The sequence below is a fragment of the Varanus komodoensis genome, unplaced genomic scaffold, assembly GCF_004798865.1.
Source record: "Varanus komodoensis strain SLA01 unplaced genomic scaffold, ASM479886v1 scaffold2, whole genome shotgun sequence".
Taxonomy (NCBI): Eukaryota; Metazoa; Chordata; class Lepidosauria; order Squamata; family Varanidae; genus Varanus; species Varanus komodoensis.
The window spans coordinates 35135553-35159918 of record NW_025335568.1 but is presented as its reverse complement, the minus strand read 5'-3'; the positions used below and the strand labels follow the sequence as shown (position 1 = coordinate 35159918).

The window sequence follows — 24366 nt, the reverse complement described above, 5'->3', positions numbered from 1 at the left end:
ACTAACCTACAAAGCCCCAAATGGCTTGGGACCAGGATACCTGACGGGACATCTCCTTCCCTATATGCCCTCATGCCCCTCAAGGTTGGCAGAGGAGGCCTTGCTCCAGGAACCCTCTCTGAAGGAGGTACGGAGGGTAACTACTTGGAGGAGGGCCTTCTCTGCGGTGGTGCCCAGATTATGGAATATGCTCCCCAGAGAGTCCGCCTGGCGCTGACTCTCTACTCTTTCTGGCACCAAATAAAGACCTTTTTATTTGACCATCATTTTAATAATTAAATTAATAATTTAATAAGATAACGTTTTACAGTTGCATTTTCTTTGTTCTACTTTTCTTTTTTTCTTCTTTTAATCTGGATTAATTATTATAGTCGAAATGTTTTGTTTATTATTGAACATTTTAATTGTATTTTTTGATTATTTATTGTTGTACACTGTCCTGAGGCTATGCAAAGGATGGGTTATAAATTTTTAAATAAATAAAAAGTATAACTATTTTTTATCTTTAATATCTTCAGAATAAAATCCATGCAGAACTATCTTGTTCTGTTGTTTATAGTCAAGAATAATCTATAGGCCTGACAGGTTTGGATTTTTAGTCACATATAGTGTTTCAATAATGTTGTTATTATATACCAATAATGGAACATGCATAGATAGAGGAAATTGAATTATTGCAATTCATTCTTATTTTTTCCTTCAGGTTTGAACTATTGGAGGTCCTTAGCTTTGATTCAGTAAGGAGAAGGATGAGTGTAATTGTTAAATCAGCAAAAGGTAAAATTTAAAAGACAGCACAACCTTCTTGGGTCCTTGGCAATTAAGTCCGAAATTTAACAGATGCCCTTTTGCAAGCATTTTAGATTTTTCTGTCTCCTCCTGTTCCTTTCTGTTTTAAAATGCTTGTAATTTTTACTCTTTAAAGTCCATTAAGTCATCTTAAAATAAACCTGTTTGGTAAGAAAATGTGGTTTTACTTTTTCTTTTTGGGTGGGGAGAGATGTTTAAACTAGCTATTAAAATTTGCTTTGTTTACATTTTCAGGGGAAATATTTCTCTTTTGTAAAGGAGCAGATTCTTCTATATTTCCTAGAGTAACAGAAGGCAAAATAGAACAGATTAGATCAAGAGTTGAACGTAATGCAGTGGTAAGATTCAGTGCCTGACAAGCATTTATTATGTTGTATGCATTCAGAAGTTGCGAAAGTTGTTTGTGAGTTCAGATTCACCTACGGTGTGGGTGGGATCAAAAGTCTGAAGACAAAGTAGCCATTGGCCTGGTTTGCATGATCAAACCAGCCTGGTGCTGCTCATTTAAGCAATGGCTGCATGCAGCATTTGTTGGCACATGCCAGCCACGATTTTGAATATGGAAGATGTAGTCTACAACAAGGCTCGACATGCTGAGCAAACCTGGACGGCAGGAGTTAAGTGAGAGTTAAATAAGTCAAGGGTTTTTCCCAGGTTGGGTGCAGATTGTTTAACCCCTGCACAACTGCCACCAGTTGGTTTTGGATAACATGACAAAACACAGGCTGTCCATGCAAGTTAATTAACCCATTGTGTTGATATTCCTTCAACTGATGTTTTGCAGGAGACCGTTTGCGCAATATTTGGTATGAGAGATGTCAGTGAAACCTGGTTCTGACACGTTGTTGGTGGTGGTGGTGGTGGTGGTTACACTTTTATACCACACCAAAGCCCATTGGGTTCTATGAGTGGTTTCAGATTTAAAAATATACATAGGAATAACAAAATAATCATATTTAGAAAACAGTAAACAATACATGCACCAACACATCAACAACCTGCAGCCAAGAGATCCAGCCCCAAGCAGTCCCAAAACAGTACTGAACAGGTGCCTAACTGATGGTGCCCTTCAGCACCTCCCAAGGCATCAGACCCCTCAAAAGGTCCCTTGATGGGAGGAGCCACCTCTTCGGGAAGCAGGTGTGGCACAGCATTGCCCTTTTTCCCCACACCCCCATCTGCTCTCACCAGGGTGCTTGGGAGCGGGTGGTCCGTGATGTCTGGCAGGGATGCAGCAGGAATATGAACGTGAATTTCAGGGGCTTGAAGAAGAGGTGAATATTATGAGCCCTCTATTTTTATTTCCGCAAGGACTGAAACCTGGATTGGAGAAGAATTCCTTTCCAAACCTCCTCCCTGCTGATCTGAAGGATGCAATGCCCAGTCCTTCTGCTGTCTTGGGGAAATTATATTCCTCCAGGGTTACCAGAGGCTTGCATCTAGTTGGTATGGCACTACATGATGTGCCAGCCACCAGAGAGGGAAGAGCAAGATGACACCCTTCTGTCTTTCTTCTGTGGCTGGCAGCTGCACCAAGCAAAGAAGTGGAGGTTAAAGGAAAGGAGGGAATGTTTGGGATGGGGGAGGGGATGACAAAGGGTAGATGGAATAGAAGGGGGCAGGAGAAGAAAGGAAATGTAATTTTGGGAGAATGGCTTGGCTTTTTTCCAGGCCAATTTGACAGAATCCATGGATGCTCACCCATCTCTATCAGGAGTAATTCTTTCCCCTCCCTGCTTCCACCCCCCTCCTTTCCATAGCAGTGCAAAAGGCACAGTAGGAGGTTTAATTCCCCAAGGTTTCTCACAGGCCTCTTGTGAAGATTTGCCCTGTTCAAGTTACTTAACAAACCTGCATTCTAGATTTAAGTGAATAAAGATAACATATGAAGTAGAAATATTAATTGTAATGTGCTTAAATAAATGTAAATTCATTTGAACATCTCAAGAAGGTGAACATATTTTTGTGCTTTTACAATAAATTATTCCAGGAGGGTCTGCGAACATTATGTGTTGCATATAAAAAATTCACATATGAAGAATATGAGAAAGTTCAGGAGCAGCTTCAGGAGGCAAAGCTGGCCCTGCAGGATCGGGAAAAGAAACTGGCAGAGGCGTATGAGAACATAGAAAGGGGGCTTATTCTACTTGGTGCTACAGCTGTTGAGGACCGGTTAGTACAGTTCTTTCAATTTAAACCTCTGCATTAAGTTTATCAGTCAACGGGGGTAGGTATTCTTCCTTGTTCAGGCACTTCTTTTGTTTTAAAAAAGCTCTGACCATGTGGTAGGTAGATTGTGGTAGGAGATTGAGGGTTTATTTGGATGATCACATCTCACTGTTACTAGCTGAAGCGCGGATGTGCTGTCCAGCTGTGTCTGCTGCCACTTTCATCCTCACTTTATAGTATGCCTTATCAATAAGCCAGGAAGTTCTTTTCTAAACTGGGAAACTATAGGCACCAACTTTAGAACAATATGGAGGTTAAGCTTAATTCCCTGGATGCTGAAGATGGACTTGTATTCTATTATATATGCACAGAACATCATGCTTTAGGAAATCTAGCCATTTATTTGTCTGCCACTCAGGTCATTATGATGTGTTGCCAGATGGCTGGTTTCAGTCGTACTTCTTGCCCAGCAGTTTCATTTGACTAGAGCCCTGCCATTTTCCTAAGAAGCAATCTTGCTTTTGCCACTGTGAAGTGTAATGACTTGGGCTCAGCTTTCTACTTGCGTCAAGCATTGCCACTTGGATGTCAGAACTTGGGCTGATGTGGCTTTTGGCAGAGCAGTCCGGTCTTCAATTCTGGCATGTCTTCTCCTTTCTCCAATAAATCTCTTGCTTTTCGGACTCCCATATGTGTGAGTGATTGAGAACTTGAAGAAAAAGGACAGGTTGCTTACCTGTCACTGTGGTTCCTCAAGTAGTCACCTGTGATTTCATACAGGCCATCTTGCTCTCCACTTCAGTGCTTTGCTTTCTTTATGTCTGCACTGAAAAGAATTGAGAAACCACACCTGAAACATGCACAGAGGAGGTGGGTGGGACTCCCATTTAAAACTTGGCTAGCACTAAAATACTCCAAATGCCTGGTCCAAGTGAGTTTATAGATGAACCACTTGAAAAAAACATAAGGAACTTGTGCTTTCCAGGTTTGGACAACTTAGGAAATCATGGTTAGTTAGATATTTCCTGGCTTATTGAGGGAAGATGCAAAAGGGACTGCATCACAAAAGCTCATTCACATCTCAACATCATAAGCCAAGATATGATTGTCTGAATGTTGCCTTTGAGATTTTATGTCACTTTTATTGGTATGTTTGTTTATATTACACTTTTCTACGATGTTGTTGTTGTTAGTCGTGAAGTCGTGTCTGACCCATCACGACCCATAGACAACATTCCTCCAGGCCTTCCTGTCCTCCACCATCCCCCAGAGTCCACTTGACTGCTTCAGTGACTCCATCTAGCCACCTCATCCTCTGCCGTCCCCTTCTTCTTTTGCCATCTATTGTTCCCAGCATTAGGCTCTTCTCCAGGGAGTCCTTCCTTCTCATTAGGTGGCCAAAGTATTTGAGTTTCATCTTCAGGGGTACTTAAAATGACTCACATATAATGATAATTTAATGTCATGGAACTTGCATAAAATAGATTTAAAACCAGTTAATGAACGGGAGCTTGGAATGAAAGAGGCATGGAAAAAGGTGTAAGAAGAGAATTTTCTGTGCTTGTGTAACCTGTCTTCCTTTAACAGGTTTTGCTACTTCCCCAAAGCCATCTTCCCCCTCCTGCTAAGACATCACTTGCCCCATCCTAACCCGTCATACCAATTAACCTCTGCTGGACACTTCTGACCCAGCATCAGTTTTGTGGAAGTACAATAATTAGTGGTTAACAATTGGGCCTCATGGTAATTAGTAACACAACAAATTGATTGCACAACAGAATTCATTGTACAATTAAATGGCTACAAACCTTTACGGCACTGGTCAGAAAATCTCTAAAAGACAAGAAAATTAAACACATTTACTGGCTTCAGTTACTATCTGTCCTCACCACAATGAAAAGGAAAACAGAGAAGAGAAGAATAACTTACTTTTACTGGATGAAAATGGAGCTATATAAGGTGCTTTGGATTCCTCACATGAAGAAAATAGGTGGGATATAAATGAAATTTAATGATAAATCTCAGTATATCTCCTGTAGTTTGGTGGTTAGAGTGCTGGACTGGGGACTGAGAGATGTGGGTTCTAGTCTCAGCTGGACCATGAAGCTCACTGGGTGACTTTGAGCCAGTCATTCACTCTCAGCCTAACCCACCTTACATGCTGGTGATTGTGAAATGGAGGAGGAGGATGTAAACCCCCTCAAGTTCTTTGCAAGAGGAAAAAAGGGTGGGATATAGATGCAATAGGATGATGATGACTAATAAAGTACAGCAAGTTGACCCAGGTTCAACTATATACATGCTCAATAAAACACTCGGGCTCAGGCTGTTTAGCTTGCTGTAAAAGAAACAAGTTTTCATTAAAGATGGGTAGTAGCAGATAGCTTCTTAGGTATGTAAAAAAAGTACAAATTCCAGAGTTGCTCATGGATGCCCAATGAGTGCTGCTAATGGGCAACCCAAAGGGTTGATCATTATGATGTCTCTCTTTGGTAAAAGGCAGGGGACTAGTTCTTCAAGTCATTTTCTTGCTGCTACGCAGAACTTCAATGGAGACTTTTGATTTAATCAATGACTCACTTCTGAATCCAACAGCATCTCCATCCCCTTCTGTCCTGACCTTTTGTGGTCAGGACAGAAGGTCAACTCCTGTAAGTGGCATTTATTGGAGGAGAAATTATAAAGTCCTTCTCTCTTGCTGCTATTATTACTGTCACCACTTCACTATTAGCCTTCAGCAGCAGCATTATATGCTGTGGCTCATAGAGCTGTATAAGCAAAAAAACAGAACAAAACACAAACCCATTCCTGAGAGGGTTAAACAGGATGGGCAAGGCTGACAAGGAGAGAATATGAGCAGGTGCAATTGTACATGATCAACCTATTGGAGTGGATTAGCTTTTACTTAGCACAAAAGTTCCTTGTGATTGTTTTAACCCTGTTTGTGTAGCCGAGTTAATCGAGCCTTCATAGGTATTAGCTTACAAGTCAAGGGAAACAGGTTGTTTGGCTTGGAATAGACAGCTGTTTCGTGTTTTGCTTTTGCTTCTACTTTTGTCAATATGATCCTAATTTTGAGAAGAGCCAGAGAGCATATTCAAATTCAAATGAGCAACAACATTTTATGTTGCTTTTCAAGCACCTTACTGACTTACAGTAGCTGAAAATGGCAACATGCCACCAGCCTACTTGCTAGTAAATAGTAAGTACAGCTGGAGGCATAACATAAAAGTCAGGTACAGGCAGTCACCAAGTTACAACTGTCTGAGTTAAGAACAACCCACAGCCTACTTTGATAATAAGACATGGTGGGCTGGCTGTCTTGTGAAGAACCCATGATGACCCTGACAGATGACCAGGCTCACTATGGGTACTTAGTTCTCTCCCTGTTTCCCCCCCTTGTTTTTCCATCTCAGAGGGATCTGTGGAGAAGAAAGCGTCTCCCCTCTCTGACAGCCATTATTCCAAGCCAACTTTTGTTCACTGTGACTGTCCCTTAAATATCCCTCCCCCATGGCAAAATCTGATTATAGAAGCAGTTTTAATTACCCCTTTAAGGGGGAGGCACAAACCACCCCTTCAGAGTGCCTGCCCATTGTTTTTAATGATTGTTCGTACCTACAAATGGCTGCAAAATCTTTTTACCTAAGTTCTAGTTGTATAAGCAGGGATCATTCCCTGACATGTGACGGCAAAATTCCAGCTTTGCCTGGAACAGTGCAGAGCAGTGTCCACCCCACAATGTCTTCCTTCCCTTGCTTTCAATGACCAGCTCTTGGAAGATGAGCGACCCATCGAAAGCAAAGGTGCAAGGGATCTTTTGTCAAGCGGGCCCTTCCCAGAAAGATCGTTCCCTTTTTCTGGCTTTTCGCTTTGTTCTCTGTTGGGGAACAACTTCTTCCTTTCATTCCAAGGTTCATGGGCTCAGGAACGGTCAAACTGCTCTTCCCATCATACTAAAGGAAAATGAAGCTTGACAGTTAATCTCTGTTTCCCTTTAACAAGGTGGGGAATGGAGAAATCTGACTGCTGAGCCACAGAAGGTCAGGACAAAGGGAAAAAGTTTTGTTTTTATTTGCCTCCTAACATTGCAGGATAAAACATATAGTCATTAGTGTGACTTTACACTGATATCTGCTTTGAAACAAACAGCCAAAGTCACTAAAGATAAGTTGAGGCAGCTTCTCTGGAACAACACATCTCAATTCCTTTCAGTCAATAAAGATTAAAACCATTGAGCAATCTGATATTAACAAAATAAATAATATATTTAATGGCAAGAAAGAGTCCTCAAGTCTGAACTCCTTTTACCAGCATGATTTCCAATATGGAAGAAACCTTTTAGAAGTCTACTAAATTTTTTATTTCTTATTCTGTCGATAATTATTTGCAACTGTGGTATCTCTAAGATTACAGGAAAAAGCTGCTGATACAATTGAAGCCCTGCAAAAAGCTGGCATCAAGGTTTGGGTTCTGACAGGAGACAAAATGGAGACTGCCGCTGCTGCCTGCTATGCCTGCAAACTGTTCAGAAGAAATACTCAAATACTTGAGTTAACTACTAAGAAAATAGAGGAACAGAGTTTGCATGATGTGTTGTTTGAATTAAGCAAAACTGTCCTAAGGCACAGTGGTAGCTTAACACGGGACACCTTCTCAGGGTATGTAGAAAATGCACCTTCCAAGTCAAAGCAGCCTTCCTTTGCTTTCTGATATTGGTTCAGTAATGAAATAGAAAAGAGCTTTAAGAAATAGTAAAATGAAGTTTATATCCATAGTGTTAATTATGCAACACTGAGCTGAATAAATGTTTTAGAGACCATTTTATTAGGCATATCTTGCAAACTGCTCCTTTACTGACTCGAGGTGCTGTCATCAATTGGGTGTTTTTTCTCCCTCTGTGAAATGTATTTTTGATCTTCTAAAGTGCTATTCCATCCAGTTATATTCCCAGTATCCCTCTAATTACAAACTGTAATATCTGTCAAGACCAACAAGGACTCTGGAGCATTAGCTGCAGAATTTCTTTAGCTTAATTTTTCACTGGATATCCCCATGCTTCCCATTAACTTCTGTTGCAGTGCCCAAGTGTCTTATACTTAGCACCGCAGGAACTTACACTGCATCCCGAAATATGCAAATACTTATTTCAAATTCTGTGTTAAACAACTGAGAGCAAAGGAAAGTGCTTTGTGCCTTACAGGTCCACATTTGGAATGTAGGATGTAGTCACATATAATGTTTATGAGAACCTCTTGAGAACCAGAAATATTTTATTTTTATTGTTTTACTGCATGCCATTTATATAACATTAGCCTTCCATGGAATTTAAGATAGTGTACATGGAGGTTCCCAGATGGTGTCCTATTTAGGCACTGGGCCGAGCTGTACCAGTTTAGTTTCAGCAAGGTTGAACCAGTACTTTCCTACAAGTCACACATCTTTTCCTAGAACATGGAAATCCCGATTGGGCTAGTCCTCTTGACAAGGCATCTAGGTTGATCTGGCACTGCTAAAGTCTAAACAGAATACTAAAACAATGCATCCCTCCTGAGGGTTCCCTGTTTGCTTAGCTGCTGGCCTGACCCTAATGTTTGTTGGGGTGTTTTGCAATCTGCAATTCACGCAAACACTCAGTACAGTAGCCATGCTGATCAGCTGGTGCCACCCAGAAATTCCAAATGTCCATCTCTGCTTCTGTGCTTCTTATGAATGTTGGCCACCAAAGCACAACTAACAGTAGCTGCTCAGCTTGGCCCCACTTGCTCCTTGCCTTTTGTTTTGTTTTTGTGGCCGTTTCTCAGCATCAGAAAAGAAGCAGGTACATCCCATCAGAATGAGGATGCTGTGGTGTCTGCTGCTCAAGTGAAAGTGATACCAGATGATTCCATTGGCAGAGCAAATGTAAAAATAGCTTGGCTTTATACTGTGTGATAAAAGTAGGAGAGCTGAGAAAGGATATGCCTTCCGAGGATGACCTTAGGGAGTAGAGGATTGCAATCTAAGGGTAATGCTTCTTCTCACCACTGTGATAGTTGCCAGAAAAATAAATCTGCTTTGCCCTTACTTAAAATGGCAAGATTTGTAAAATATCTGAGTGTGCTTTATATCTGCCTAGTTTTCGAAATGATAACTTTATAAAACACGATTGGTTAAACTGCAATGTCAGCCTTAATTTGTGTATTTTTGTCACTCAACAGGCTTTCAGCTGAAATGCAAGATTATGGTTTAATTATTGATGGAGCAGCATTATCATTAATAATGAAACCACGGGAAGGTGGGAGCTCTGGTAACTACAGAGAGCTCTTCCTTGAAATCTGTAGAAACTGCAGTGCAGTTTTATGCTGTCGCATGGCTCCTTTGCAAAAAGCACAGGTTTGTGTTTCATTTGTTCCAATTACAAGACAAATGCATGTTTATGTAAATATTTAAAGCCTTCACATAATGTATTTTGGTAATTTTAAAATGTTGAACACCCACCTTGACAGTGGAAGCAAAAATCAAAACAAGTAGAAATGAATGAAATGAGAATTTCTGTAAGAAAGCAATTAGTTAATGGTACATTAAAATGACATCCTGCTGTGCCACTGATTCATGTGTATTTCCACCAGATTTCAAGGACTGACACACCACCAAAAATGGGCTTATTTAATTAAGGAACAGTGTTGCTTTTTTAGCCTAGCTTGAACCTCATGCGGAAGCTTTTATTTCCTTCACAGAAAAATAAAACCAAAGGAAGGCAAGGATAGGTATAATGGAAATTCTTTTTAAAATCATCTGGCTGATTAGGGTTTTATGAACTGTTGATATTAGTAATATAGCTGTGAAAATATCCTACTGAACACCTGTTAGATTTTGGGCAAATTTTCACTGCAATCTATTTTTTCCTCTTACTTTGGGAAATAAGTAAAAAGTTAATTGTGTTTTGTTGTATATATTGAATGCTGTGCATCTCCCTGACCAGTTCAACTGTTCCTAGAAAAATAATTTTTCTGTCAGTCTTGTCAAATAAACACAATGTAGTTCCATTTACGTTCTACTCATACTAAGCAGAGGGGTAAGGGAGTTCCCTGAAGAAGTGAAACACGAACAAGCCCAAATATATGTTTTGCAGTGTATCTTTCACCCCATCTGGAAAACTGAATGATTCTTTGGTGCCATCGTCTCTCCCTGCCCACTACAGTCACTCACACTGTGGTCAAGTTTCAAAAGAAAACAAAGACTTGTTGCTGTTGTTATTGTTTAGACCACCAAATAGCTGAAACTCTCTGGATGGTTTATCACACTTTGTAAACAGAATTTTATTAGAATAAGAAACACAAATATTCAATAATAGGTTTTTTTTTAAGTTTAAGAATTTTAAGACAATATTACAGAAAAGCTTTTGTAATGGTATTTCTTCTTTCTTCTAGATAGTAAAATTAATAAAATGGTCAAAGGAGCACCCCATCACATTAGCAATTGGTGATGGAGCAAATGATGTCAGTATGATCCTAGAAGCTCATGTTGGCATAGGTAAGTGGACTGCTAGGTTCCACTTCTAACCAAGTAAAAGGGCTTAGAAGACTTTATTTTAAAAAGCTGTGCTATTGAATCAGACTGCTTCTGGAAGCAGCTGTCAGTTTATGTTGATAAGGATGCAGATCTGTATCTATTGTGGAAGAATCTGTATTTTTTCCATCAGTGGCTTAGTCTCCATTTCACTTCTGCATAGAAGATGGTGAATGGCCTACAGAGTGCTTTGTACACATTGGAGGCAAATGAAGCACGGCTCTTGTTTGCTGGTGGAGGAGGAAAATACTTGGGAGTAGCCTTAAGAAATGTTGGACTGCAACTCCAGTCATCCTCAAATGGTTTGGCTGGGGATGATGGGAGCTGCAGTCTGGGGAAGGCTATTTTAGAGTATTAGAAATATCACCATGAAGCTACAAGGCTTAATGAGCAGCCAAGGCACAAATATGAGAACTTCCTAGGTCCAATGCTGAGACTTTTGTATAGGACAGGATAGAAATGCCTTAAAATAAATAAAGACATACATTCTCTAACACTAGAGGGGGAGCAAGAAAGAGAATGACTGTTTGGATGACCATATCTTCGCTTAATAAATTGAGATACCTATGAGCCTTGAACCTGCATTCACCAACCTCATGGTGCCCCTTAATCCAGGAAGTCTTCAATTAATCAATGTTTGAAGTTGGTTAAAGCTCCTGCCTTATTCTGAACAAAATGGGAAATTATGGTTAATTGAAGACTTCCTGTTTTTGATAGCAACATACTGGTAAGTGAGGAAGGAAGGCGGTTAAGCCTCTTTCATATTTTAATTTATTAAACAGAGACATGATAATCCGAATAGTGTCTGTCCATCTGTTTGTGCATCTCCTGTCTCTGTCTTTCTTTCCTTTTGGGCACATGGAAAGGTTTACCAGAATAACAAGTTTGCCACATCAGTGTAAGTAGACAATTAAGACTTGGAACATAAAAGTTGGATATCGGTGATTTAATTTAAAGAATTCAGAGCTTTTTCTCAGTGTCATGTTTTCTCGAGGTACATTGTATGTAATTGAATTTACACCATGAGGAAATCTAATTATTGGTATCATCAACTCAATTTCACTGCATCATTTCACATTGCTTCATCAGCTTCTATCACTTTCTTCTTCTAGGCATTATTGGAAAAGAAGGCCGTCAAGCTGCAAGAAACAGTGACTATGCAATACCCAAATTTAAACATTTGAAAAAAATGTTGCTTGTTCATGGACATTTTTATTATGTCAGAATATCTGAACTTGTGCAATACTTCTTTTATAAGGTAGGTCAGCATTGCTTCTTTTTGTCTTGTACTAGGTGCAAGCACCGGGTGATATATTGTTCTGGCTCTTGTTAACAGAGGCCCCTTATTTTCACAGTATTTGCTTTGTTCTAAAGATTCCAACATTTGGCCAAAAGTAACTCCTGTTCATGCAAAGAAGCATCAGTCTCCTGATATCCACAGTGTTCTTTCCACACACAAGCACATGTGCATGTGTGTAGGGTGTACCTGCATACGATTATCTGGAGGGTCATCTAACACTCTGGAGTCAGGTATTGGGGATTGGCAGAACTTGTGAGTCAGCTTTCTATGCATTGGGGTTTTTGAATCCAAGCCATACTGACAAAATTTGCTCCTTTCTTCATCCCCTTTTCTGGATCTTCTGTGATCTCATGTCCAGTAATTTCAGTTTATTTCCTTCTGCTCTGCTTCCTCACATCAGACTTAAGGAGCATTTCAAATGTAAAGATGACTTAAGCCCCAGCCCTGAAGATTTCTGCGGATGATTCACTCATGCTAAGATGTTTTGTTGCACATGGTGGGCCCATCCCATCCTTTGCATTGATTTGCTGGCACAGCAACCTTCAGATTGGGTCACAAAAAACTGCAGTCCTGAAACCACTTACTTCTAGAATATCTATTAATGCAGTAAATAAAAGAGCAAGCAATCCAATACCTGCAACATGAATCAGCTTCTAATGTCAGTTGATGAAGCTAATCAAAGACAGATCATTTGTTTTTATGTCTACACTGATGGGCCATATTGTACTCATGAACACTGTTATCTGTATTTTGCTATGCTTACAACAACAGAGTCCTTAGCCTTGCAATCCTGTAATGTAAAATAGAAAGCTCAGGTGTGTTGTGCCAATAAATCAGCACCTTTCACATAAATGTTTTCTTTCCCCCAGGGGGCTGTTCATCTCAGCACAACAGTGATCCTCAGCCTGATTATTTTTATTTCGTCCTTTGTTCCATTGATATGCTAATACATACATTAATACATGGAATAAATAAAATACCTAATTTGCCCCATGCATCTGAAACAGCAACATATGGGGCATAATAAGCAATATACAAAACAGGTGCAGTCCAAAGTCAAGGACATATTTCTCCTGTGCCACCACATTTAGAATCCACTCTCAGAATAGTGTCAATATCCTTTGGAACTAGCCTAGGCTAGTACACGGTTTTCATAACAACAATGCTTAGAGCAACATCAACCTGCGAACAACCTATCTGAACAGCAAGCTCAAATGCAGCACTGAAACATTACTTGACTGAGTATCTTTTGCTCTAGATTGCCCTAGTGCAATACCGAAGCTTCAATACTGAAGGAAGTTACTTGGAAAATTAGAGGGTTGCAGTCTACTTTCTAGGACAAGAAACAGCAGGGAATACTCTATGTGTTTCTGGTTATCAGCCAGTTAGTACTGGTACATTAGTGTGACCACATTTCTTTACTTATGTGGGCATTATAGAAAGACAGGTGCACAGTATTGCACTGTGGATGCACAATTGCACATTTTTACAGCAATAAGAACAAATGCAGTGCTTCCTCCACCCTTCCCCACCATTCTGTTTCTGCAGCTGCACCCTCGTACTGGGGGCCACATTGGCTGCACTTTTTGCACTTGCACATTTATTGCCACTTTTGACCTGATTCTCCTCACTTTTTCCTCACAAATGTTTTTATTTTCTCCCAGACCCTATCTTTTACCATGCATGTCTGCAAAACCAGTTTATCTCTCTTTCCAGGGAGAGAGAAGTGGCACACAAGCTACTGCAAACAAAATCAGTCACCACTTGTTTTTACATATACAGCTTCCAACAACTGCCATAATAATTAGTATAGTACAGAAAAGTTGTGATTTCATAAGTTTGGTTTTACCTTCTTATTAAAAGCTATATTGTATGTTCAATAGAATTAAAACTTTGATTTAATTTCATTAATATAGAGAGGAAATGGTAATGATGATCAGCATGTATTGCTTTTGTCTTCCAGAATGTCTGCTTCATTTTCCCTCAGTTTTTATACCAGTTCTTCTGTGGGTTTTCACAGCAGGTATTTGAGAACTCTCTTTCTCCCTTTAAATCACTGAACCAATATGAAATATGTTTTTATTTGGTTAGGAGAATTTTAACTGTACCTTGATCACTTTTTATACTTTTATTCTATACCAACCAATAGCCAAACCTTTCTAGGCAGTTCATAAAACCTATAAGATACAATAACATAATAAAACATAATATTAAAATGTTGAAAGTTTAAAGCAGAATAAAAACAAAGTAATAATTATGACAGCCAGGCCTCTGAGAATAAAAGGGTCTTTACCGGATACTGAAAAGACCACAAAGTCAGTGCTCGACAAGCCTGTCTGGAAAGAGTATTCTGCAACCAGGATACCAACGGAAAAGGTCCTCTCCTTAGTACCCATTTCACTTCATTTGATGGAAGTACTCAGAGGCAGGTTTAAAAAGCATTGGCTGAGGGGCCCAAGAGAGTCATTGTGTCTTCGTTGGTACTGCTGGGCCTTCTGGTAACTTTCAGTACCATTGACCATGATATTCTTCTGGCCTATCTGCCAGAGATGGGACTAGGAGGCACTGGTTCTTCCTGGAAGGGCAGTCTCAGATTGTGGGCACAGGCCTGTGGTCTCCCTCACTGATCCATCTTGGCCCTTGTTGTTTAACATCTACATGAAACCATTGAGACAGATTGCCTGGAGTTCTGAGGTCTGGGGCAACCAGTATATTGATGGTACCCAGCTCTGTCTCTCCTTTCCAGCTAAGTCCAAAGAAGCTGTTCTAGTTCTAATTCTATGTTGGATACTGGTGTTGGACTGGATGAGGGAAAATAAATTGAAGATTAATTCAGGCAACACAGAAGTGCTTTTGGGTGAGTCAAAAAACAGATCAGGGAATAGGGATACAACCTTTGCTGGAGGGGGTCACACTTGCACACAAGACTCAGCCTCACAATTTGGGACTGGACGCCCAGCCATTTGCAGTGGCCAGATGTGCATTTGTGCCTATTCCTTGATGTCTTGATCGGGCCATGGCTGTGCATGCCATAGTCGTATCTTTTTTAGGCTACTACTGTAACATGCTCTATGTGGGCTTCTTAACTTAAATTCAGAAACTTAAGCTGCTCCAGAGCACTGCAGCCAGGAAGTTGACTGGGGCCAGTCACTGGGAGCTACCTCAGCTTTGCTTTGCTACATTAGCTTCGGGGATTATTGGTCTTTTCCTGGCTGGAATTGAAAGAGCTGGTTATGACCTGTAAAGCTCTACATGGCTTGGAAGGTAGCAGGCTTCCCGAAGGGCTTCCTTCTCCCATTTGGGCCTGCCCAGGGCTCAGGATCCCCAGGAAAGGATTATTTTGAGACTGCTGCCTTCAGAGGCACATTTGATGGTGAGGTGAGAGGCCTTCTCTATGGCCTCTCTCTATGGCATGGGTCCTCAAACTGTGGCCTGGGGGCCGGATCCAGCCCGCCATGCCCATTTGGACCCACCGTGCACGTGCCCACACACACACCCGCCGCCACCCACCTTGCCCCGCACGTGGGGGGGCAGCAGTTTGCTTGCTCAGAGAAAGCAATCTCCGAGTGAGCAAGCTGCTGCCTTGTGCGCCCGCCTCTCGATGCGTGCCCACCCCCGCCTCACCTCACCTTGCTTCCCCCGCCGCGCACGCACACTTCGCTGCGTGCCCCCCGCACCACCCCCACCCCCTTGCTGGCCCACGCACACCGCCGGCACCACCTTTCCGGCCGCACCCAGCCCCGGCACCTTTCAGCTGGCCCCCTGGTGGAAAAGTTTGAGGGCCCCTGCTCTGTGGCCTCTCCCTGCAAAGAAACAGTTGTTTGCTCGTTTTACTATCAGGCTAAGAAAATTTTATTCAGGCAGGCCTTTGCCATATAAGTGAATCTGCGGTTGGATGATGTTTTGTTTCGCCACCGTTGTGCTTTTCATTGTATTTTAATGCATTTGTTTTATTCTTTTAATTATGTTATATTAGTGGTGGTAGCTGCCTTGAGTGCATTTTTTCTTGGAAGAAAGGCAGGGTACAAAACAAACTAAACAAGCAAATTGTATCATACTCTCCCGGTTCCTCTCTCACAAATCCCACTCAGTCCATGATGACTCATATGATACCCAACATAGAACTGCCATGCTTTGTGTTACTTGATGATTTCAGTCGCTGCATGAGAACTTTGGCTTGATTCAGTCAAATGCTAAGCATTTAATGTCCTGTAGGTTTCAATGGAAGAGTGAAATAGATTGCCAAATATTTCCCATTAAAATCAGTGGGACTAATACAGCTTCACTTTGCTTGGCTTGTGTCCTTTTGGGACTCTGCAATGGACTTATTTATTACTATGCCTGGTGTTCTTAGCACACTGTTTGCTAATCAGATTTTAGGAATTGGGGCTGCATAAACAGAGACGCATTACCTTAGTGAATAACTAAGGAATTATTATTGGATAAGGAACATTAATAAATACTATACTGCATGATATTACTGTATATCAGTGGAAGATCTTCAAGGTTATTTTGCTATTTTCTTCCTGTTTAAATGTTTAGCATTACACTGCCAGAGTTATACCTGGTTAATTATAATCTGTTTTCCCTTTGCAGCCTTTATATGATACCGCATATCTTACTCTGTACAATATCAGCTTCACTTCTCTTCCTATCCTGTTGTATAGTCTAATGGAACAACATGTCAGTTCAGATACACTCAAGAGAGACCCTTCACTGTACAGGTAGTGTTAATAACGTTGTTTGAACAGGCACTTAAGACAAGTTAGTAGCACCTCACTCAATTTCCATCCCTGAGGGAGGGGCAAGCAATGAAATGTTGGGGTAGGACAGGGGTGGGCAATATGCACTGCATGGGTTACATGGCTGAGTCCTACAATCCCCTGCAAATTTAGGGGGGGTCCAAAAAGGAAATCAGTGCCTGAAACTACTTCAGAGCACAGAAAGGTCAATATTCGCTTGTTTGCAAACTACTTGCAAACTAGGGACTCTCTAGTAGCTACAGGGTCCTCTTAGGAGGGAGAGAGTTCTACAGTTGAGGTGCTGCTAACTGTTTCTTCTGTGACACTGTTTCTGATTTGATATACACGATTCTTCTTCATGGTCTCAGTGACTCACGCATATGGGTTGTGTGCCTGCTCAGAACAGGCCTTTGGAACATGAGCTGAAGCAGGAGATTCACCCATCTCCTTTGCAAACACTCCAGGTATGGCCCCTGCTTGCTTCTCAGTTCCTTTTTGTTCAACCATCAGCATTTGGAACATTCTCTCACCTCACAGCTAAGTAAGAATCATCTTGCCCCTCGTGGGTTCCTAAGCAGAGTGATCTTTTACTATTGCCCCCCCCCCCCACTTTCTTCTTATGTGTCTTTCTCTCTGATTTTTTCTTCCTTTCTTTTTTCATTAGGTTGAAATTTTTTGCACCTGTTGTGGCAGGAAAATACTGTTGACTGACTGACATTCCCAACCTCCGCCTTTGCCTTGGCAAGGCACACAAAACAGACCCCAGCATCTGCTGTCAGGCCTTCGCATAGGCGAGGAGAAGCAAAATGACATCTCTCCATGCCTTAATGCTGACACAAGCCCTTCTTATGCTGCTTTGGCCCTCATTTGCAGGAAACTGGTTCTGCTTCTTAGTTTTTTCAGGGGCAAAAACTCCAGGGCAGCTGTCCTCACTTTCTAGCCCCAGCAGCACTGATGGTTTCATGCATCCTGCTGGATCAGCAGCTTGAGACCAGCACTTTGGTGCCAACAGTCAGTACAAACAGGTCAAACAGACCAAGCCCTGAAATAAACATTTTGCTAACCCTGAGATTCCAGGATTGACTAAAAAAACAAAACCCTGAGTCCTGTGTCAAACTGAAGCCTACTACAGCCCCAGTCTGGCATCCTTTGATACAGAATGCTCTTCAAACTCCCATGCACGCATGTCACTGATATTAGAGAAACTGCAACTCCCATAGGACTGGTAATTCCCTGGACAATATCCAGTGCCGAGATTTGGTATAAGAACATGATTTCAAATGATTTAAAAAAGTATAGCTCTCCTCAGTACCAACACACATTGCCATCTTCCTTATCTTTTTTGGTGGCTTCCTGCACCTTCATACAATATTCATGGAAAAGCCGTAGATGAGCTCTCAGGACCAGTTAGTGCTGATAAAGAAAACTTCAGCTGTTGGGCCGGTATATGAATTAAATAAATACATGAATACAACATTAAGACTGTAGCGATAGTAACTAACCACACTATCATCCCCATCATCAGTGCTCCCATTCACCTCATAATATAGAGCAATCTCAAGTGACGTCTGCCCAAGCAACACCTTGTTACACTGTAGCTAAACCACCTGAAACCTAGTTAATAGAACCTGACACAGGCTTCACAAGCTTACCACCTAACTCTTCTCCCACAGCCAACTTTTCTTTAGGATGCAATCCTGAAAACACTTCCATATCCACTAGCTGCCACACAGTCACTTCTGGCGTGCAATTCACCCAGCCATTCTTGGCTTCTAGTACACACCGACTGACTGCTGCTTAGACGCATCCTCTACCTCTTCCATCAAGCACCATCCTTTTCACCAGCCGCTGTTGCGGGGATCAAATTCCTCTTTCTGCATTGGACAACATCAGGTCATATGGTGAACTAATCTTGAGAATGGTGCCTATTATTAAAGTCCCACTGATCCCAATAATTGAGCTGGTCTTTAAGTGCAGTCAGATCTAGGTCCACTGACTACCATACTGATGCATTTTACATCATTCCACATAAACTATCTGGGAGAAATCTTCTGCCATCCTTATCTTGGAAAATTGAGATCCCCTGCCTAGAGTGTATACAGAAGAGGTGGGTGAAGCTCCCATCTAAGCTCCATTTAGCTCTAGAATGTTCCAAATGACTACTGCACAGACAGATAATCTTATATGTATAAGTTCACAGGTGACCACTTGGAAGAATCACACTTACCACACTGCCTATTTTTCTTGTGTGTTTACTGTGTATTGTCCTAAGAGCTCTTAGCTATATAATAAACCTCATGGGGTTGGAAAAAAATATGAGCAGATTAACTTTTTAGTGATGGAATCTGTAAAACAAATTATTTGCAGACACCACCATTGGAAGAATTCTGTATTCTTTCTGTGAAATAAGTGACAGCAACAGTGGACTTGCTTCTCCATTTGCTGTGTGACACTCTTTTTTTGCAGGAAAATGTCCCAGCAAAGACACTTTGTGCAGGCTTTGTTAATTTGCTTAAACCTGCAGTAACTGAAGTACCATTATATTCCATTTATGAGAAGTAGCGTGTGGCACGAGTTACTCAGTATAAAGTAGTTGTTGGAACCAAGGAAATGTTTCATCAACCACAAAGCTTACTGGGGGTGCAGTTCTATGTATGTTTAGACAAAAAGGCCTGCAACTCCCAGTATGGCTGGACAGGGAATGCTGGGTATTGCAGGACTATTTTTTACCCTGGATAACCTAGGGTGAGTCACTGTATCTCAGCCTAGTCCTATTTCACAGGGATGAAGCTAGTTGAATCCCTGATGAATAACTTATCTCAGTCATGTAATTGACATATACAAAATTCTTGTTAGAATTCCAAGACCTGCTGCTGTATAGCAAATATTACAAGAACTGTATGTGTTTTTTGTCTAGGTTTTTAAATCTGCAGCTTTTTCAGTGTACAAGAACTGCATCTTGAAATGAAATCAAATCTTTTGGAGACCTCTAGTGTTGCTTTTTATTACTTAAGTTGGGGTCATCAATGTACAGAATGTTCCCTTTGAAAAGGACTTCAGTATAGTTTTCCAATTGTATTTCCAACACAGGGAATTAGACATCTGGATACCATCACATGGAAACATTTAGACCATTCCTGTCACTCAGGGAAACATTTGTAATTCCATATTTCTTTATTTTAACACTTCAGAATTAATCTCTCTGTCATTATTCAGGGATGTTGCCAAGAATGCCCACCTGCGCTGGCGTATATTCATTTACTGGACATTCTTGGGAGTATTTGATGCTGTGGTCTTTTTCTTTGGTGCCTATTTCTTGTTTGACAACTCAACTGTGACCAGTAATGGACAGGTTTGTATCTAGCTTGAGTAAAGTTTCCTTGGAAAGATCAAGACATTATGATTGTTGCACCCAAGTGTTCATTGTGTCCTTTTTTCTTTCATAAGGTATAAGCTAGTGTGGCATAACCTAGATTTAGTTAACATGGCTATTTGTAAGCAGGAAAGTTTGTTTGACAATGCAATGTTGGAAGGGAATGGTAAAGTCTTGATTCAATATGTCAGGGACTTAATTTGAAGGACTGGTTTTGAGTTTTAAAGTCCTTAACACCTTCAGATTAAATTTCTTGAAGAGTTATCTCCTCCCACATACAACTACCCACAATTTGTTATCATATTCAGAAGCCCTATTCAAGGGGTGTCCACCACATAAAAGAGGGCTTTCTTGGTGGAACCCATTTTATGTAATGTTCTCCCCAGAGGGACTAGCCTGGCATCTTCATTATGGTCATTTCAGCACCAACTGAAAACCTTTTGCTTCTCTTAGGCCTTGTAAAGTTGTGAACTTAAAACTGAATTTAAATCTACTGACCAGGGATGTACATAACAATAAACCAGGATTCCTAGCCTACTGTGAATGATCAGCAGCCACTCTTGCTTCATGCAGGAAGGTAAAGCAAACCAGGAAGAAGTAGCTTATTGTGAAGTCCAAACCCAGGATCCTTGTTTATTGCTCCCAAACAAGTAGAAATTAGTGAAGGCTAGCAAGAAACTATCATGACATGTCTGGGAACGAAAAACCAGGAGTCCAGGTTTGGGCATTGCAGTAAGCTACTTTTTGCTTGTTACTTTTACATGTTTTTAGGAAGGATGAAGCCGAGTGGGAGTAAATGTACTAAATGCTTGATAAACCAGCTTGATAAACCAGTGATGCTGTAAAACTGGTTTTATTCCTCTCTGCTGTATATATTTTAAGCTGTAATTTATTGTTTTATGGGATTGGGGTATTTTAATGTTGCATGATTAAACTTTGATCTTTGTGAGCAACCAGTGTGGTTATATGATAGCCTAGAAATGTCTAAAATAAATAATAAAAAGGAGCTATGGTAAGTAGCTTTAGTACCATTAGGGAGAAAGAGTTTCTTCTTTGAACCATATATTATTTATGTGGTTCATTTTGTCGTTAATACCTACATTATATTTTCAATTGTTTGAGTTACTCATAGCTTCCATTTTAAGAAATGGATATTGTGAGTTCATAGCAATAAGCTTCATACATTCATTCGGAGCCCTTTTATGTACTTGTTAAGTGACACTGAATCTAATTTTGAGGTCCTTCAGCTTTTTATTTGCATGTTAACATTTTATGTGGTCTATTTTATTTGTGTCTTGCTTTTTTCCCTTTTTTGCTACTTGCTTCTCTTCCTATCCTCAGCTAATGACAGCCAACACTCACATGGTAAGCCTGCTGTGGTTTTGTCATGCTGTGTGTTTTCCTTTTGCCTCATCCAGTCCTAGAACAGATCATGTATGTACAGAAGGAAAGTATTTTCACATTTCTACTCTTCCCCATCCTGCTGCACAGAAACAATAGAGAAGTCTTTTTTAATTTGCTTTTTAAGTGCATAGAATGAGAGGGTTTGGGTTTCAAAAACATTTCTTGCTTCTCATAAATAGGTGTATGCTTTACTTCTAATCTTTCAATTAATTTCTCTTTCCCACCCTACTAGCTTTCAGATTGATATAATTTTGCGCGGTGGAAGGTTGTGTATTTTAAGAGAAGTATTATAGGATAAACACATGTACTATTTAGCTGAAGTCAGTTTAGGAACGAAAGCTACAGATATAAGAAATAAGTGGCTAGTAACATTTTAAGATGAGCAACTTAAGAAATTGAATAGGGGATCAAAAGCTGCAGAAATATGACCTTGGCCACTCCATGTTTTGATGGAACACTCAAGTTCATGTTCTGAAGCCCTTTGCTGGGTGACATCCACCTTTAGAAATCAGGTGGAAGGTGTCTGAAGAAAGAGCTTTCCCAGTTGAGCAACCACCTCTGTGGAATGCTTTTGCCAGGAAGGTTCACCTGATGCAGTTCTCATGCAAAGGCCTGCTTATGTACTTGATCCTTTTATAATGTGAGTTTTGTTTTCATCCTTTCCAGCTGTTTTTAGTAAAATTTGGTTTTGTTTTATTGTATTATCTGTTGACTTTTTTGTTTGTTTGAAAGTACCCTGAGAATGATAGAGCTAAAGAACTATAGAACTATTATTTGAAAAAATAAAATAGAAGTATGAAGCTCCCTATACTTTAAAGGGACCAGATATTGTTGTGAGTGATCCGTGTTGTAATGCAAAGTATTTTAAAGTGACTTCACATTGAATGGGCACATAAGAGCTGGTAGTTTACAAAAGCCCTTCCTCTGATAGAGGAGAAGTCTGCGAAAACTGATATGTTGATTGGATCAATACCATTTCCTTGGTATTTGGATATGCCTTTGAAACTCTCACAGTAAATTTCTGAACTTCAGAATACCACTAGGGTATACCTGTGCTGATATGCATAAAAACATTCCTCTCCTTGTCATGTGTGTCCTCATGGCCTCTAATCACCAAGTTTTCTAATGATCTTCTAATGTTATCTTCATCACAGCTGCAAAACTGCACTTACTTTATACTTAGATCATTCTAGAATACTCTTTGTATCACTTTCCAACAGAGATTAGACAAAGTCCCTTAGAACAGCTTCCAGCTGGAAGGAAAGTGCAAATACTTTCTGTTCACCCTTCCATTTTCTTTTCCTTCCTATTTAACTAAGATGGCAGAATTCCTGTACATCTGAGAGATTACTCTCTTCTTGCTTGAGTATAAAAATGGCCAGTGGGATGAAAGCTATATTGGATTGCTATATAGTCACTGCAGCATATTTCTCACCTCCAGTCTGTTTTGCTGTTATTGCCATGGGCAAAGGATACAGCACAACAACATCCTCTCAATACCAACCCTCAGGTGGCCAGTTCATGTTGGATTTCCGATAAGCAGTAACTAAGGAGGAGCTACACTTGTGGGTCACAATGTAGGAGAAGCAGCTCAAGATTCCAGATTACTGGATATTTTCAGGGATGATACTCTTAAAATGCTGACTTTACTTCAATACCCTTTATTTATGTGAACTTACATTTTATTTCTGTTTAATGACATTCTGATTAATCAGTCAGTCCCTTTCAGTGTGATCCTCACTATTGAAAAATATTTTACAGTTAAGAGCAATTAAATGCTGCTGTGAGAACAAGATTTCTGTGTAGATCCGTTAAGCAGCTATTTACTTTAGCTTTGTAAATTTCCCCATATACATAAAGTAGGACAGCAATGGATGGATGGATTTGATAATAACTGTTGAATTTGTCAATGAATTTGATAGTATCAGTTACTGTTCTAAACCCAGTTTAAAATTCAACTTCACCATTGATTTGTGCTACTTCATAGCTGGCAACCAGTGTAACATTCCTTGAGGAATGATTCTTAAAGGTTTTGCTAATTAAAAAAAACAGTTAAATGACTATGAACCAAATTCTCTAAAAGATTAGCTTGGAAGCTCAGAGTTGTCTTTCATTTACTCCAAATTATCTGTGTCTTTCCTTCTAACATAAAATCCACAGGCAGCTAAAAAAATCAATACTCTGTTGAAAAATAATACTGATGGGTTTATATTTTAATTATTGAAGCATTTTGTTCTTAGCTCTGAGGTACTGCAATGTGATGTTATTAACTATTAGCCCCACTTTTGTTAAAGAGAAACATATCAGCTAGTAACCTTGATATGGTAGTTGTCAGTGGCCCTTGGGTAACATTGCTATCTGCCTAATTTCAGGATCCCTCTGCACGGGTCATTAGAGACATCTGGCAAGATTAATCTGGTTTTGGCATGGCAAACTTGTAGACAGGAAGGATGACAGGAAGAGACAAATTTAAGAGAGCAGGTAGCAGAATGAGAGAGAGAAGGCCCCACCTGGTTCTGGTTCTGGTTCTGACCTTGCCCTCTGCTACCAGAGGATTGCTCCTCAGGGAACATGGGCCTTGACAGAAAGAAATCTTCCTTCAAAGCCATAGGAAGGCTTTTCAAAGGGCTGAAACATAGAAACAGCGCGAGTCAGAAGGAACCTCCCGGGCCATCCAGTCTGACCCCTGGCTCTAGCCAGCTCCACTCACGACATGCCCACCATGTGCATGTCCAGCCTATCTTTGAACACCCTCACCGATGGGGCCTCAACCACCTCCCAGGGAAGCCCATTCCATACCCTCGGGGTCCTGACTGTCAGGAAGTGCTTCCTGGCATCTAACAAGCAGTTGGGCGATTCTATTTGCATGAGCAGAACTCCACACATTCATTTTTACTCAATCCATAGCAATTAAATATATTGTAGAAACATTCTGAAATATTTTATGTATTGGAGAGAAATGCCATTATTACTGGAAGGTGTGTGTATATAGTTGAAAACATTTAAGGTGTAGTTCT

General features: G+C 40.5%; 1 protein-coding gene across 7 annotated transcripts in view; it reads left to right on the top strand.

Annotated features, from left to right (window-relative positions):
* The window catches only part of ATP11A (ATPase phospholipid transporting 11A), a 120967-nt gene that overhangs the window by 80399 nt on the left and 16202 nt on the right, over positions 1–24366 (top strand). For 4 of the 7 annotated variants that reach the window (XM_044428324.1, XM_044428327.1, XM_044428326.1 and 1 more), the window contains exons 16-26: positions 704–777; positions 1045–1148; positions 2801–2982; positions 7389–7640; positions 9180–9354; positions 10392–10494; positions 11643–11788; positions 13794–13853; positions 16427–16554; positions 19789–19924; positions 21287–21310. In XM_044428324.1, the coding sequence (XP_044284259.1) occupies positions 704–777; positions 1045–1148; positions 2801–2982; positions 7389–7640; positions 9180–9354; positions 10392–10494; positions 11643–11788; positions 13794–13853; positions 16427–16554; positions 19789–19924; positions 21287–21310 (1384 nt within the window). The remainder of the gene's footprint in view (positions 1–703; positions 778–1044; positions 1149–2800; positions 2983–7388; positions 7641–9179; positions 9355–10391; positions 10495–11642; positions 11789–13793; positions 13854–16426; positions 16555–19788; positions 19925–21286; positions 21311–24366) is intronic. The other 3 variants (XM_044428325.1, XM_044428329.1, XR_006414534.1) reach the window with 2 other exon arrangements.